The sequence below is a fragment of the Miniopterus schreibersii genome (assembly GCF_964146895.1).
Source record: "Miniopterus schreibersii genome assembly, chromosome: 1".
NCBI classification, from domain to species: Eukaryota; Metazoa; Chordata; class Mammalia; order Chiroptera; family Miniopteridae; genus Miniopterus; species Miniopterus schreibersii.
In genome coordinates, this window is record NC_138101.1 from 29057394 (window position 1) to 29074834 (window position 17441).

Consider the following 17441-nt stretch of genomic DNA (forward strand, 5'->3'; position numbering starts at 1 on the left):
AGGAGGATTCACAGGATTCAGCATATAGTTGTACTCACAGCTAGATTTATTACAGCAAAAGGAGACAAAGGAAAAGCAGCAAAAGAAAAAGACAACATCGGGTGAAGTACAGAGGAAACCAGAAGCAAGCTTGCAAGGTTCTCTTCTCAGTGAAGACACACGGGATGTGCTTAATTCCTCCACTACAGTAAACCCTTGATTTTGCAGACCTCAATTTAACAAACTTCAGATGTAATGGACAAAATTTCTGGTCCATATGTCATATTCAAAAGTTAACACCCTGTTAATTTTAAAATGCTTTTAACCAAGATATGCTTATAATTAAATTAACAGTTTGGGGGGGGGTTGTTTTTAATTCACTGCTATTTTTAACAAATTTTAGCGATTAAGTCATATGTTAGAAAAAACACTGCAGTAATTTTGCCAACATAAACAAATATTACATATCTATAACTGTAGTCTACATATTTAAATCCAAGAGTCGCAGCTCATAAACAATGTTGGGCAAATCACTGGCATGTGATCACACCGCATGGAGCATGCTAATTGGTTCTGTTGTCCCGTGGGGTGACTTTCTGCAGCAGTTTTAACTCGATGTGGCGATATGTGCTAAACCATGCCCCAGCCATGTGCATTTGTTGACTCACTGTGACTGGTGAAAGCATGCATTTACTAGACCTATTCAGTATAAATTTAAAATTACAGTAATACGTATCAAAAACTTTCTGTAAAATTAAACTTTTCATACATCCTTAATTTTAATTACACAAGCATGTCTACATAAGTAAAACAACGTAAACTAATTTGTCAATTTTTTAACATATGCATTTGGAAAACCTACTTTATTACATAATGGACTTTCGGCTTTAACAGATACCCCCGCACCTGAATTAGTCCATTATATTGAGGTTTTACTGTAACTAGTTTTGACAACATGTATACAATGCTGTCTACCTGGAAAGCTCTTTACTCAGTGCTTTGGTCACATAGGCACACTCTACTTAGCATGTACCAAAATTGCAAACTCCCAGAAGGAAAGCAGGTGTTCAGTATAAACCACATTGTACAGTTCAGGCACAGTGAGGCATTCCTATTAATTCTGGGAATACTGAGAACCGTCCCAAGTTCCAAGTTCCCAGACACTAGCCAAGAGCCAACACCGCAAGCAAGCTTTTCTAAGAATAGCAGACTTAAGCCTGCAATGTTAACTCTTTCTGCACACCTTCACTCTCTAAGGATATAGACATCAATGTCAATTTTTCTCTCTACCATGACTTTTTTTTAAAATATATCTTTATTAATTTCAGAGAGAGGAAAGGAGCGGGGGAGAGATAGATAGAAACATCAATGATGAGAGAGTCACTGATCAAGCCCGCAACCCGGACATGTGCCCTGACCGGAAATCAAACCCCGATCGCCTGTATCCTAGGTGGACGCTCAACCGCTGAGCCACGCCTGGCCGGGCCTCTCTACCATGACTTTTGTCTTCATCCCAATTAGTTCAATATTCAGCACCAGAACCTAAGTGGTCACATGACCTCATCTATTCTGAGGAAATTCACCTCTATTTAATTTAGCAATCCATTCCCTGTGAAACAGTCTGGATATTGTCATCACTTGGAATTGTATCACCTCTAAAATTCTGAACTATAAAAATTCCCCTCTTGCCCAGGGGTGTGGCTCAGCGCTTGAGCGTCGACCTGGGTTCCAGGCGATCGGGGTTCAATTCCCGGTCAGGGCACATGCCCAGGCTGCGGGCTCTATCCCCAGTCGAGGGCGTGCAGGAGGCAGCCGATCAATGACTCTCTCATCATGGATGTTTCTATCTCTCCCTCTCCTTTCCTCTCTCTGAAATCAATAAAGATATATTTTTAAAAAAAAAAAAATTCCCCTCTTACCACTACCATCAATCATTTCATTTCTCCCACCCTTATTAAATGTGTTTTTTCATCTCTGGCTGTATCCTCCTGCTTACCACTCCTCCTTGCTTTTCCACTCTATACAAGCTCCCAAGACTCCCTTCCTTCCTATCTGCCAGAACTATACAGTCGATTGTTCTGACCATACTCCAACAAACACCCTTTACTTTCTGCATCTCTAGAATGTCTCTTGTCAATCCAATTCAACTGAAATGTTTACTTCCTTCAATTCCCACTGCCTGGAGCTACAAAAGAAAAATCACATAACTATTATAAATACATTATCTAACTTTAGTTAGATTAACATTACAATAATCTTTATTCGTTCCTTAATCAGCTCCCTTTTCCATACTCCACAGCTGTTGCTGCTCTATGTGCTCAACCGTATTCCCACAACCCACAGTGTTTTGCAGATAACCATATCCTTTAATTTCCACCAGAGAAAAAAAGACCATTGAACATGAACTGCTTTGCCTTCTCTCCCTTTCATTTTTAGATTTACCTAAGCCTTCAATATCTTTACCATCTTTCTGAATGGGGGCAAGCTCCCAAAGATAGCCACTTACTCCTGGTTGCCAACTCCTCCAGTCTCCTTTGCAATCCACTGTATTTCTCCCATTCTTCAGGATCCTTACACAAAGCCTACAAGCCAGTGTAAGTCTACCAAGCATGAGAACCTGAACACCCACTTTCTTCTCCCTCAAATATATAATGGCATCCATCTCTTTTCCCTCCTCATCCAATGTCTTGAAAGAGTCCTCTGCGTTCACTATCTTTATCTCATCTCCCATTCATTATTCAAACTATTACAATAGGGCTTTAATCAACATTACTAGTGAGACTGCTCTCGACAATAACTAAAGACAGTTCTCTGCAGCAAGTTCTCCTTCAGACACCATGCCTTCTCCTAGCAAAGAGCTTGAGTATCAGAGTGGGGAATGTCAAACAGCTCTTTTGCTATGTCTTTCATTTCTGCTAAAGCCTTTTTTAAAAATTCTAGGTCAACCAAAGTAATACTGTCAGATAAAGTTCTATAAGGCCATCTAACTTTATTAAATGGATAAGAAAAGCTACACTTCATGTTTCTTAATATTAACTACAAAATGTTACCTTTAATGGTTTTAATGTGACATAAGTTACTTAGTTTTGATACTACTTAGTTCTGTTTTGGGGTGTGTGTTTTTAATATTTTTTTTAAGTTTGGCAGGAGGTGGGGTTTGTTAGCAATGAAAATAAGATACATGTTTCAGCTTAATTTGACAGCATCATAAAGTACTCCTTTTTATGCACCAGGGAACAAAGGACACATACTGCTGAGAAAAGTCACAGAATAATTTCATCACCACAGCTACACTATATCCACAATAATATTCTAGTCTCCTTGAAGCCTAGATGTACAATGGCAAAGTTTCCTGTCTTCTTTAGTCTCCATGAATTCTTACAATAAACTTCCACTATTTAAGGCCCCTTGGTGATTCTGTTGTTTGAAATCTAATAGAGCCTAATATTTCATACATTTCATAATGATATTGGCATATATTCCCAAAATGTTAAACAGAAAATGTAGAATACAAAATACTTTATAAGTATAGTCTCAATGGTTTTAATAAAAATATTTATATACACAGAAAAACAGAAAAAGTTAATCCATTAAAATGTTGACAGTGGTTAACCCTAGCCAATAGGATTATGGGTGATACTTCATTTTTTATATTTTCATGTTTTCCAAAATTTCTATAATGTATATTACTATTTAAACGAAACAAAAGATTTCTAGAAAATAAAATTTAGCAAGTACTTGGAATAAATACACCAAAATATTAAATGACTGTTGCCTCTTAGTGATTATAGATGGTTTATTTTCTCCTTCACTAGGAAGTATTACTTCCGGTTTTTTAAATAATCATTATGCTTTTCCATTATAATTAGGAAAAAGATTAAACCTGAAGAAAAAAACAGATGATTAAAGGAGTTTTCTTTTTATTTTTAAGTCACAGTAAGAAAATATATGTGGCCCAGCCAGCCATGGCTCAGTGGTTGAGCATCGACCTAGGATCCAGGAGATCTCAGTTTGATTCCCAGTCAGGGCACACGCCCGGGTTTTGGGCTCGACCCCCAGTCGGGGGCATACAGGAGGCAGCTGATCAATGACGACTCTCTCATCATTGATGCTTTTATCTCTCTCCCTTCCTCTCTCTGAAATCAATAAAGATATATTTAAAAAAAGAAAATACATGTATATGAAATTGACATGTCTAGGTTTCAAGATGATTCTTCTTGTTTTAAAGTATATTTTAGAGTATTTTTAAAGGATTTTAAAAGTTTGTTTAAATATATATTAAATATATTGTAAAGAACTTATAAATTAAAGAGAAAAAATTCCAATTCCACAACAGTAGAATCTCAGAATCTGAGCGCTAGAAAGGGTCCTTAGTCCAAACATTTCATTTTACAGATGAAGAAACTGATGAATAGGCAAGTAACTTGTGTTCTCATAGCTAGTTACTATGTAGGATCAAGGCTAGAGCTTTACTCTCTTGAACCCAAGCCCAGGTCAAGTTCTACTACAAAACAATGCCTCTAATAACTTTCTCTGTAAGCAGAGAAAATGTTTATTTTCTTGAACTAGAAACTATAAATGGAGAAAATATTTGAGAATTGAAGAGAAAAAACATTTTCCATCAAACAGAAATTATAAAATTAAGACTAATACATAATAAATGTTAACACTGTCATATGGATCTTGAAAAAAATGTTTGTGAACTTTTCACATTTGTACCTAAAATCCCAAAATACATAGGATTTTGTTATAAATGTTGTGTTGATGAATAATATAGAGCACATAAGTTTGTTGCTTTTGGTTCTTGTATTAATTTTAAAAGCAATTAAGCAAACATTCTGGAGACAGACTGTCTGGAATGTAATCTTGACATTGCCATTTACTAGACATGTCACTCTGAGCAAGTTAGTTACCTAAGCCTCAGTTCCCCTATTTATACACCAGGGATAATAACTGGCCTAACTCATTAAATGAATTCATATACATAAAGCACCAACAGTGCATGGCATAAACCCTGTACGCTGTAACCACTTTTATTATTATAAAACAACATAAATGTCTTCAGTGCTTTTATTATGGTTATTATCCTTCTAATAAAGTGGGCAATATTATCATTTAATGTCCACTATGGATAACTTGACAAATTAGAGAATGTCTAAATCTCGAGGATTTCATAAATACCATCTTCAAACAGCTTAGCAAATAGACTAGTCAATGATGAAATTGGCTAATGATAACTGTCAAAGATTTTCCCAACTTTTAGCCAACCTCTTCAGGGTCAGGGGGTAGTGTGTAGGAAACAAGGCATACAAAGAGGTGCTGGGTTCAGGAAAGCCAGGCAATATTAAAGAGTTTGTAGCTAACATGGGAAAGCAACATGGGTCAGGAATCAAGGCATGGTGAGACAAAGGTTGAAAAGCACAAAGCAGTTACTGTGGTGAGATGAAAGAGCAGCACAAGAGAGGGAGAGAATGCCTGAATTCTAATCCTGGTTCAGATATCAACTAGGAATATTATCTTAGGAAAGCAAATCTCCCTTCTGGTTTTATTTGCCTCAGGTAAGACAACTGTCCTCTCAGGGTCATATGGCCCAAAGGTCAAATACTATCCCAAAGTTCTCAAAAAAAAAAATAAAATTAGCAAGGGTTTACTGGGTTCACATTTTATACGTGGGACAGCTGCTGTAAAACAGGAAGACAAATTTAAAACTTTATTCTTATCAAAATGTTTGAGAGTTTTTCTCTTTGCAAGTTTGTGCCCTTTATCAAGTCAGGCACATCTCACGTTCTCACAGAGGAAAACACTATGAAAAAAGAAAAAGGTAGCACAGAATAAGAAGGTAGATGAGTTTTAGTTTTAAAGAGAGATGAGAGTAGGACTCATTAAGAAGATAACTGTGGGACTGGCCGCTGTGGCTCAGGGTCTCAGTTCGATTCTCGGTCAAAGGCATGCCAGAGGCAACCCATCGATGTGTCTCTCTCACATCACTGTCTCTCTCCCTCTCTCTCTCTCTCCCTTCCACTCTCTCTGAAAAGCAATGGAAAAAATATCCTCAACTGAGGAATAACAAAAGAAAAAGAACTTCAAGAAGCAGCACTTCAAGAAGAACTTGAAGAAAGAGGAGGAGGAGGAGAAGGAGGAGATGACTGTGAAAGATTTGAAGAAGGTGAAAGAGCTGGCCATTTGGATATCTGGTGAGAATAATCCAGAAAGGGGAACTAGCCAGCGCAAAAACCTGGAGCTAGGAGTGTACCTGGAATAATTCAGGGAATGAAAAGAAGGCTAGTGTGGCTAGAGTCTAGTAAACAAATGAAGGAATTGTAGAAAAGAAGTCAGAGAAGTAATGATGGACCAGATCAGCTGCGGTCTTATGGGCCACTAAAAGGGACTTTAAAACCCTGAAGAGGGGGAGCTTTGGGGAGGCTTAATACAGAATAGAGACATGATCTGACATATTTTTAAAGGATCACTGTGGCAGATGTATTACAAAGGTTGAGGAAAAGGTGGGAGCAGAGAGAAGAAAAGTATTAAGTGTGAGACACAGAGACAATGACAACTCATACCAACAGCGGAGATGGTAAGAAAGTGGTTGAATTCTGAATATATTCTGAAGATAGAGTAAATGGATTAATTTCTTGACAGACTGAATGCAGTGAAAGAGAAAGAGGGGCATCAAGGATGTGTTAAATTTTTTTTAATCTAAGCAGGTAAGATGCCAGATTGCCGTCAACTGAGAATGGGAAGGCTGCAGTTGAAGCTGATTTGGGGGGGAAGATTATGAATTCACTTGTGGATTCTGAGACATTCAATCTATACAAATCCATAGACTCACAAAATTTTATCTTTCTATAGATATGACAAGACCTATGAACATATAAACTAGAAATTTCAGATTCACACTGAACATATAGGTTTTATAGATTGCAACAGCACTTATTTCCTAATGCTGAACTCTGAGCTCAGTGGAATCAGCTTTTTAGCTATTTGGGGAGATGAAGTTGTAACTACAGAATTAAAAAAATTTAACGCATAAAAATCATGCTTTAAATGAATCTGGCTGCCTTAATATATGCCTGAATATCAATGTAGTTCAAGGAGGAAGGGCTAGAACTGAAAGTGTACTATGTATTACCCAGCAGATACAGAACTCCTGGAGCTAGAGACACATATATTAGTCTCAGAATAAATCTAAAAATTTTAACTGTGTGACCTAATTCTGAACATTTGGGTTCACCTGGCTCTGTGAAAGTACAAGCTCATTCATAGACTAGTGAAATCGAAGACTTAATTATTTAAATAATGTAGTACAACAAACTACCATTAGTTTTACTAATATTCAATTATTAGGATTATTTTCTAGGTATTAATAGATGATTACATATGTCATTAAACAGTGACGTTATATAAATGTACCTGGATTAAACTTCATGGTATTAACTTCTGATGATACAGGAATTCAACTAATCCAACTCAATTACTTTATTTTTTTTAATTTAATTTTTCAATTACAGTTGACATTTAATATTATTTTATATTAGTTTCAGGTATATAGCATAGTGGTTAAACAATTATATAATTTACAAAGTGATCCCCCTGATATTTCAAGTAGCCACCTGGCACCATACACCGTTATTACAATATTAGTGACTATACTCCCTATGCTCTACTTTACATCCCTGTGATGATTTTGTAACTACCAGTCTGTACTTCTTAATCCCTTCACCTTTTTCACCCAGGCTCCCAGCTCCTCTTCCCTCTGATAACCATCAGCTTGTTTTCTGCATCTATGAGTCTGTTTCTGTTGTTTGTTCCTTTATTTTGTTCTTTAGATTCCACATATATGTGAAATCATGTGGTGTTTGTCTTTTTCTGTCTGACTTATTTCACCTTAGCAAAATACCCTCTAGATCCATCCATGATGTCACAAATGGAAAGATTTCATTCTTTTTTATGGTCAAGTAATATTCCATTGAATATATGTACAACTTTTTTATTCACTTGTTTATTGATAGGCACTTGGACCAACTCAACTACTTTAAATTATCTGCCCGGCCTGGCGTGGCTCAGAGGTTGAGCGTCACCCAAGATCCAGGCGATCAGGGTTCGATTCCCGGTCAGGACACATGCCTGGGTTGCGGGCTCAATCAATGACTCTCTCATCATTGATGTTTCTATCTCTCTCTCTCCCTCTCCTTTCCTCTCTCTGAAATCAATAAAGATATATTTAAAAAATAAATAAATAAATAAATAAATAATCTGTACCTGACCAAGAAAAGAAAACAAAGACTTTGTATATTGAATTTATACATATTTTAGAATATTCTTCAAACTTATATAACTCTTGTGAGCCATACAATAATGATAAATTATGTCCATGTAAGAACTAATATATGGCTGAACTGATTTATAGTATAGCCTATGAAAAATATCAATTTCAAGTAACTTTTATAATTGAATAGTTTAGGAAGGGCAGAGGAAGAAGGCTGGGTACACAGGAACTCCTTCACTGGGCTAATAAAGGACTCCATTATAATTACAATGCAAGATCAAAGAGAATAAGCAAGGACCTCTTACAGGAAGCATATATGTATATATTGATGTATATATGTGTATATATAAACAAATACATATGTATATATATATACATGCTTGTCAAATTAAATACACACATTCACTTCTATTAATCAAAAAACAATGATGTTACCCCAAAGTCCAAACAACTCTACCCTAAGTAAACTTCATTTACTAGATGGCAGAATGGAAAGAAAGCTTAAGGAAAAAAAATTTTTCCAGAACTTTGTGAAAAAATGTTAGCCCTTGTATATACAATTCAGCTTTAAGTGTAAAGATGTAAAAAACATAATCTCTTCCTCAAACCTAATAAACAGATCATTGTCAAACATCACACATCTTGCAGCTAAAGGCTACCACTTTACATAGGTTCTCATTCCAAAATCTATGGTCTTGTGGGAAAGCCCCTTTCTACTTCCGGCACATGCAGTTCTCTTGGCATACTAGCTGCCCTGTGGCAGCAGAACAGGAAATGGAAGTATGTCATCAAGACAGTCTTCAGTCAAGAGTAAGGGCAGCCACAGTTCTTTGACCTCAACCTCCACAAAGCCCAAACAAAACAAAATTTAAAAAAAACAAACACAACTGAGGAATAAGATGGCAAAAGTGGCCACTGCTTCGTTTTTTCCACACCTTATAGGAAAATTGTCAAATTTGATGGCTTATAGCCAGAACTGTAATACCTCCTTTATATAAAGACCATCACCCTAAACCTAGTCACTATCATGTCTCATCTAGACTGTTCCAGTAGCCTACTACTCTCTAGTTTCAGTATAATCCCTTTATAACCTCTTCTGGCCCCTACTGAGCTTACCAACCTCATTTCAAGGCATTATCCCCTTTGCTCCCTATATTCTAGCCACAATACAGAAGTAGCCTTTCAGTTTATCAGGCCAAGCCAAGCTTATTTTGCTGTTCTCCAGGGGTCTTTCATCCTTTCTAAATGATATTATCCTCAGAGAGGTTCTCCTTAACCACATTATTTTAAATCACAGCACTCTATCCATCTCCTTCACAGCAATTTTCTTATACATAGTTTGTCCATTAGCTGTTAAGTTCCACCATGAGAGTAGAGGAACTATGTGTGTTTCATTCATAACTAGGTAACAAGGGCCTCACATTATACCTACCGTAAAATGTAATGATTACTTGTTAAATTACTTATCAGGAAACATCAATAAGACAGCTCATAATGAAAGATTTAGCAAAAAATACTTAGGAAACAAATATCTTAAAACCCAAGTATTAAAATTCAAACATCTACCCAGCCGGGCGTGGCTCAGTGGTTAAAGCATCGACCTAGGATCCAGGCGATCAGGGTTCGATTCCCGGTCAGGGCACATGCCCGGGTTGCGGGCTGCAGCCAATCAATGACTCTCTCATCATTGATGTTTCTATCTCTCTCCCTCTCCTTTCCTCTCTCTGAAATCAATAAAGATATATTTAAAAAAAAAATAAAAAAATCAAACATCTAAATCCAGAACTCAGAACCAACTTGTCTTACTTTATATATGGTTCTAATAGGGTTAGTTGTCTCATTTCCAATGTAACCCTGATGAATTAGATAGAAAAAAAAAAGTAAACAGAAAGCAAAAGCCGACACATGAAATTCAAAAGAAAGTGACATTTTGAGAAAATCCTCAAGCCCAAAATACCTTAACAGCCTCTAAGAATATCACTGTGTACCAACCTGAAAATATCTGCTTTTAATTAAATATTTCCTATACTCAATCAGATAATTCTGATTTATGATCAAAATCTTGTTTTAAAGCAGGAAAGCATATGTCACCTTTTGGAGTGATTTCCAAAAAAACAGTAAAGATTAACCAAAAAAATATGCATGAAGGAGTAACATCAAAATAAGTAATAATAATTTGCTGAATGCCTACTATGGGTCCAGATCATCAGATACATTATTTCTGACTCTCACACCTAATCTCTGAGGTAGATATTATCCCTTTTGCGGATGAGAAAACTGAAGTTCAGAAAAGCTAACAGTTACAGTTAGGAAGCATCTAAAACATTGAAAGCAATCTGCTTGATATTAAAGACTACACTATTTCCATAGGACCATCAGTTGCTTTCCAAATGTGCCTGATATGAGAGTCACCAAAGCTTTTATTAATAATAAGAATTCCTAGACTCTTCCCCTCAAGATTCTGATTAATATAATTAATTTCATATAATTTACTTTTCACCATTTAGTACCTGTATTCCCCTTAGCTAGGCACATAAAATTTTAAGTACTAGTCAATTTTGTATCTGTTGGTATGCAGGAATCCAACACTGAACAATTTGGACTGAAACACCATGAAAATTTCAAATTCAAATACAGCAAAATTTTGAAACTTCAGTTTACTATCGTATTTCTGATTTCTTCAAGAAAGTTTACCCATTGAGAAGTTTTAACAGTTCATCCAAGTAAAATGTTTAGCATTTTTTTCTTTGTATTATCAAAGATATGTTCAATGCTATATTATAAATCAAACTAATTTCCTTTCAAATTATAAGGAGTAAGAAAAATCTGAGAGGAAAAAAATGTCTATCTTAATTTGACAATTTCCTCACAATTATTATTTTTTTTTAAGAGGAGTAATTCATATTTTGAATGTGATGTTATAATAGTCCTATTGTAAAATGTTGTTTGCCTTCATTAGGAGGCACAGAAAGGGAAGAAACAGTTATTCCTTTGGCAATCCTGACAAAATCCAAAGATGTATAAAATTATGTCATTTATATAGAGATCATTTCAGGACTATAATATTCTAGACAGCATATTAAGTAGTAGAGAAATAAAGACCAGTAAGTATAATCCCTGCCCTCAATTTTACAGCCTTGTGGATAAAGTCTTTGAAAATCTCAAAACAAAAAGGTTAATATTTAAAAATGAAATATGCCTTAGATATTATGCTGGCTGGGGGAAAGAAGATGGCAGCTATGAAGTTAAAATTGTTTAATTGAAGTGATTCTGTTATTTGGGCAAATCATGTTCAGGTCTCTTGTTGCTACCCATAACATCTAGTAGCAGTCTTGAAATACTGATAAACTTCAGACAGACATTTTTAAATTGACTCTACCATTAGAAAGCTCAATAAATACTGAGGTGTTCTTGTGATGTCTCCTACACAAAGATCCCATTGTACCCCAAAGTAGTTTCCAAATTTTTTCATTTCAATTCACATTTCTAAACCTTTCAATTTTCCACAGCATACCTGAGATAAAGATAAGCAAAGAGAGTGGCGTCCCACGGCCACTGATAAAAACTGGTGAAGGATGAGGAATTACTTGTGGCAATGGTAGGAAGATTATACCTTATAAGCGAGTACATGAAGACATGACACTTTAGTGAAATAAGAAAAAAAATAGCATTAGAAACAAACCTCAGCAAAGTAACTTGGCTCTATAAAGGGCTTATGTTAGAAATCAAACATTAGAAAAGCTCCAAGTTTGATTCTTATATAGGCAGTCATGAAGTGGATAAGAGCAAGGAATATGAGTTATAATTGTAGATTAGCTAGGAAATACTGGTCCCAAACTAGTTTTAAATTCTAATTTTTAGATGAACACATCCATTAGCACATATCACTACTATCAAAAATCAAAGCTTTCAACAAATGATCATTTTATTTTGTATAAATTTATTTTGAGATAAGGAACTCCAATTTTTAAATATTAACCAATCTGGTCAATACTACTTAAAAACATAATCACTTTTTTCCTCATCTTCATTACATAATAAAATGAAAAATACCCCAGCACACACACACACACACACACACACACACACACACACACAGGAAACCTACTTTAATTAAAGTGTGAGCTCAAGCCTTTTAAATTACATGTGCATAAATATTATACAATAACAGGAACTTATCATTTCCCTCTCTTCCTTCAAATATGACTTTGTCAAAATATGCTTCTGCACAAGATTTCTCTTTGTTGGAGCTGCCATGTTGTTCCATATTGCTACATCCAACTCTAACTAACAATGAAGAAAATTATTATACTCATCCCGAAGAATGTCAAGAAAGAATACTGATCCTGATAAAATTACAAAGTATAAGTCTGATTTGGGGTCAATATGAAAACATTTGTATTAAAAACCACATTAAAGTAGGCTTTGTTTAGGTAAAGTATACTTTTTACATCCTTATGTCCTAAAACTCTGATTATGTCCCAAAATTAATGAAGACTTGCCTGTGTAGTAGAGAATGGAAATGGAGTATAGTTTTTCACATCACTATAATAACATACCAAATCATGCCATATGAGAATACAGTGATTTCTAAAATAAAATAAAATACTGTAATATGATACGTTAAAGTAGAGGGAAAGGATAGAAAACTCAACTATAAAGGTCTACTCAAAAGTGAAATCTGTGGAAAAAAACATATGGATGGACCAACAGCTTTTCCAACTAATCTGAAATGCAGGTGATTCAGTAAACACTATCACTTACTTTCAAATTGGTAAGAAGAGACTGCTCCTTAGTTTCAAAAAAGGGACAGGGGGCAGTGGCAAGTGGTAAGTTCAACCAGTCTTACTATAACTGTTTTAATAGCTCTTCCCATTTACATTTAAAGGCAAGAAAAACTGAACATGCTCAACAGGTACAGTAACTTCCTAAGCACTAATTTCAAAAATCTTTATAGGTACAATAGGTGTCAACTGGGCTATCCATTGGCATAGTGTGCTTGTGAATTATGCATGACAGAGCCATGTAAAAAAAAAAGTTCTGTATTACTATTATTACACTTATCTATGTCACCACAAAACAGGCTTAGGTTTTCAATGCAGAAAGATTCTTAATAATCCTCTTTGAAATACTGCACATAATTTAACCTCATGCAAATTTTTTAGAAATGAAAAAATAAGATGAAAGTGAATCAGTTAGGTTTGAAAATAGCAGTTCAGATGTCTTAGTACTGTGCTTTACACCTATTCTTCTCAAAGTGGAACACTATATGTGTGGAGGATAATTAATAAAGGATAATATTTATTGAGCACAGTACCACACAATGTGATTAATTCTTTGCAAGTACTGTCTCATTTAATCCTTAATAATCTTAAAAGTTATAGATAGGACTATAACTATCCTTATCTTAACTGAAAAGGCATAAATAAATAATTTACCCAAGAAGTGGCAGACTATATATTTCAACCCAGAGCCTAAAACCACGGTAGCAGGGAAGAGAGGGAAGTGGTTGAGGGAAATCACAGAAATATTAATTTTCAGTGTAGAAAGGAATACTGTTTACTGGTACATATATAGTTGCTCCTTACACTACTATGAAACAGTGGCTTGCAATCCTGGCTACGCATAAAAATCATCAGTGGGACTTTAAAAACAAAACAAAACACAACTATCCATGCCTGGGACCCTCACTTCAATACTTGGCCTTCAACTGGCCTGGTCTGGGGTAAAGGCAGTGATTTTTAAGCTCTCCAGAGGATTCTAATGGGCAGCTAAGTTTGAGGACCACTAGTAATTCTCACCCTGTTAACCTCTCTAAGTAGCCAACTACAATCAGATTAACTGATCACCTACTTGGTTCTGAACACTTTGCCTATTTCCATTTACTCAACAAAGTGCTTAGCTTTTCTTTTCCTTAAAAAAAGGAAACATTACAATTATAGCTGCAACTTTTTAAATAACAAAATTTCCTCAGCTCTTCTTTGATATGGGAAGGGTGGGCAGATAGCATGAAAAAGTTTGAAAATCCCTTCTTTAAGCACCCTTATACTCCTTAGGTTTAAAACAATGTAAAAAGGTCCTAAGAGTCAAGCTCAAAATTAAATGGCTGGTTATGAGACTTTAAAAGTTCTGCGAAATATGTTAAGGAAAGATTTAATATCCATTATATTTGGTTATAATTCTTAATTCTGCTGGTGATGAGAGTTAAAACACTTAGTAACTGTTACTGTGGTGATAAATTCCATTGTCTTTTCATGGCGCTGTGACAGCGACTATGCAGTGTTTTTATCCTATTAAGTCACCTGCATATAAACTACCAAGGGCTGAAGAAATGAAATATTATATAAACATACCCCAAAATACAGCTAGTCATATCATGTAGTGACAAATGCAAGGACTTTGCTGACAATCTTGTATGAGAAATCTTACTGTTTCACTAAAAGTCATTCAACTACACATTCCAGTCACCCTATGCCAAAATATAATGGAAACTGTTAGTCTCAGATTTGCTGGTCCTTTTCATTTGCTAAAAAGGTGAAGTGTGGAGATATCTGACAAGCATGGAAGTTTGATCTATGATATGAACAAGAGATCTAAAACGAAAACAAAGTATAAATAGTTAAAGTTGCACAAAACTCTGGGCTTCTCAAAGAAACATTACAAAACTTCCTGCTTCCGGACAGCTCATTATTTGGTTCAAGTCTTCACATTCCTTTATTAGTCATGACCATTCAGAAAGCTCTCATTCCCTACTGTTTCAGTAATATCGGACTTTTAAATGTTGCTAATCAGACTATCGAGAACCCTTATCAAATGAAGAAGCCACCCCAGAGTTCATGCCCAAAAGAACTTATATTACAGAGAACTCTCAGGAACCTGAGCAGTATGTCCATCACACAGATTTTTTTTTTAATTATTTGTACACATATATCGTTCTGCATATTTTAAATATATGTTCATCTGTACATTTTCACCATACACAATTACGGGAATTTGCATTAGTTCTGCAGAAATTGACTCCGCAAGGAACTGAGACCTGTGGGTATGTGTGAAACACACGGACACAACGGTAATGAGCCACTCATTACCGACTGACACTGGGGTCTCACACGACCCAGAGCTGGCCTCTAAGCCTTGTCACTAGGCTCAAAGGCCCAGACGAGAGAGAATCACAGGGCAACTGGATGAGAAAACAAGGGGGAGGGGCCTCATAAATGCGTGCACTTCCACCCCGAAGCTGAAGGGGTGTCCCGAAGGGCTGACCCTAAAGAAAAACCTTCCCTTCTGGGGTCCTTCATATCGCCCCAGGCCTGTAAGGCCTGCTAAATGGGGTGTGGGGGAGGAAGGTCCCCACTTTGGAGACCGAAACAAATGAAAATAAAGCAAGTTCTCACTTCCTGGTGGCCTACTTTCCCGAAGGCCCCCGACACAGGACGGACACCGGGAAAGTGGGGCCCCTGAGGAGTTAAAGCGCCCCCCCCGACCTCAGCCCCGCACCTCCCGCCCCAGTCCCCGTCCTCCTCTGGGCCTTACACCGTGACGTGACCGGAGCCGCGGACCACGACCGGGTCCGGCGAGTACTTGAGCAGCTGCTCCTCCAGGGCCCGCTCCTCGTCCTCCTCCTCCTCATAGATCTCGTCGAAATCCGCCATCCTGGGCCTCCGCGACCCCTGCCCGAAGGAGCCCGACTCCAAGGACCGTGGCCGGGATACGGGCTGCGAGGCGGCCGAAGCTGAGGGGAGTCGCCGCCGCGGGCTCAGAGGCCTCGGAGTTGGCTCTTGGCTGTCTCGACTCAGGCTACAGAGGGGCTGGGGTCCGGGCCGCCGCCGCCATTACCGTCAGCAACAACAAAACACAATGTCAACATCCGCCCAAGGGCCGCCACCGCCACCAGCACAGCCGCCGCCGCTGCCGCAGCAACTCAGGCAACCACAGCAACAGCCAGAGCCACCCGCAGCGGGAGCAGCCGGCTACGGCATCGCGAGACTTCCCGGGAGTGCGGGCGGCTGCGTGGGCGCGCGGACGCGCGCTCCCAGGCCGCCTTCCTTCCTCTTCCACCGGCCGCCGACGCCTCGAGGGCGCGCTCCCGCGGGCCGGCCCCGCCCCCGCCCCGCCGAGGGGCCGCGGCGCGCGCGGGGCTGGCTCTGCAGGCCGCCCGCTGCCGCCCCGACTCTGCCGGCGGGGCTGGGAGTGTCGGGCGGGGCGCGTAGCTCACGGGAGCGCTGTCTCACCAAAACAACCAGCATGGAAAACCCTGGAGGAGATGGACGGTTTGTCGTGCGTCTGACTGACAGTTTATCTGATAACTGAATCTCGCTTTTGGTCAGTTTCTTAGTGTGTGACGAGAGCCTCAGTCTGCCCCCCCCAATTTGAGGCGCCCCGCAGACACTGCACACACTTTTTACAGTCCACTAACATACAGCTTTTCAAAACAGGTCACAATGCAAGCATCTTGTCCCATTATCCTTTTAAATCTATTCCAACGTGCGAGGCCAGTGATGCTGATACTTTTTTTCCTACAAGAAAACTCAGTGTCGGAAAGCGAAGGGACTAAGAAAAGCTCCCAGACAGACGACGAGCAGCAGGGCGCTTCCGGGGCGCGGCGGGACGAGGGCTGAGGGGAGACCACGCGGCGGGGGGGCCGCCTGGGGCGCTGAGCACCCCGCGCGGCGCAGGTGCTGTGGACGGAACGCTACACCTGGAGCCTATATAGTTTTACTAACCACGGTCACCCCAATAAATTTAGTAAAAAAAAAAAAAAAAATTTAAAGAAAGAAAACTCACTGTAGTCAGGCCATGAAACAAAACGGACAGTCTCTGGGCCACAGACGGGCAGACCCAGGGTCCTGGGGCAGCTCCCCCATCGACCACGGCCGGGTTCCTTCCACTACGACCGCAGGTGACCCCGCTCCTCTTCCGCAGAAGAAAAAAAGGAAGCAAGAAAAGGAAGAAAACGTCGAATGGCCGCTTCCTACCTGCTTAGACCACTAGTAAAGGCCTCCGGGTCACCTTGGGTACTTGGTTTCATAGTCAAGGACCTGCTCAGGCAAAAAAAAAAAAAAAAAAAGAAGTTCAGGCACAGGAGTTTGGGTGGGCTCCTGAAAGAGTCCTGGATATTGAGCACATATATGCTGTGGAGGCAGGAACAGACCGCTGGACCCAGCCCTGGTGAGGCTACTCCACAGCTTCACCT

The 17441-nt window shown here is 38.5% G+C and overlaps 1 protein-coding gene across 2 annotated transcripts in view; it reads right to left on the bottom strand.

Moving 5' to 3' along the window:
* Nucleotides 1–16322, bottom strand: part of CHIC2 (cysteine rich hydrophobic domain 2) — a 37567-nt gene extending 21245 nt beyond the window's left edge. For both annotated transcript variants that reach the window (XM_081135948.1, XM_081135947.1), the window contains exon 1: nucleotides 15782–16322. In XM_081135948.1, coding sequence (XP_080992074.1) covers nucleotides 15782–15900 — 119 coding nt within the window. In that variant the 5' untranslated portion in view covers nucleotides 15901–16322. The remainder of the gene's footprint in view (nucleotides 1–15781) is intronic.
* Between the last annotated feature and the right edge of the window lie 1119 nt (nucleotides 16323–17441).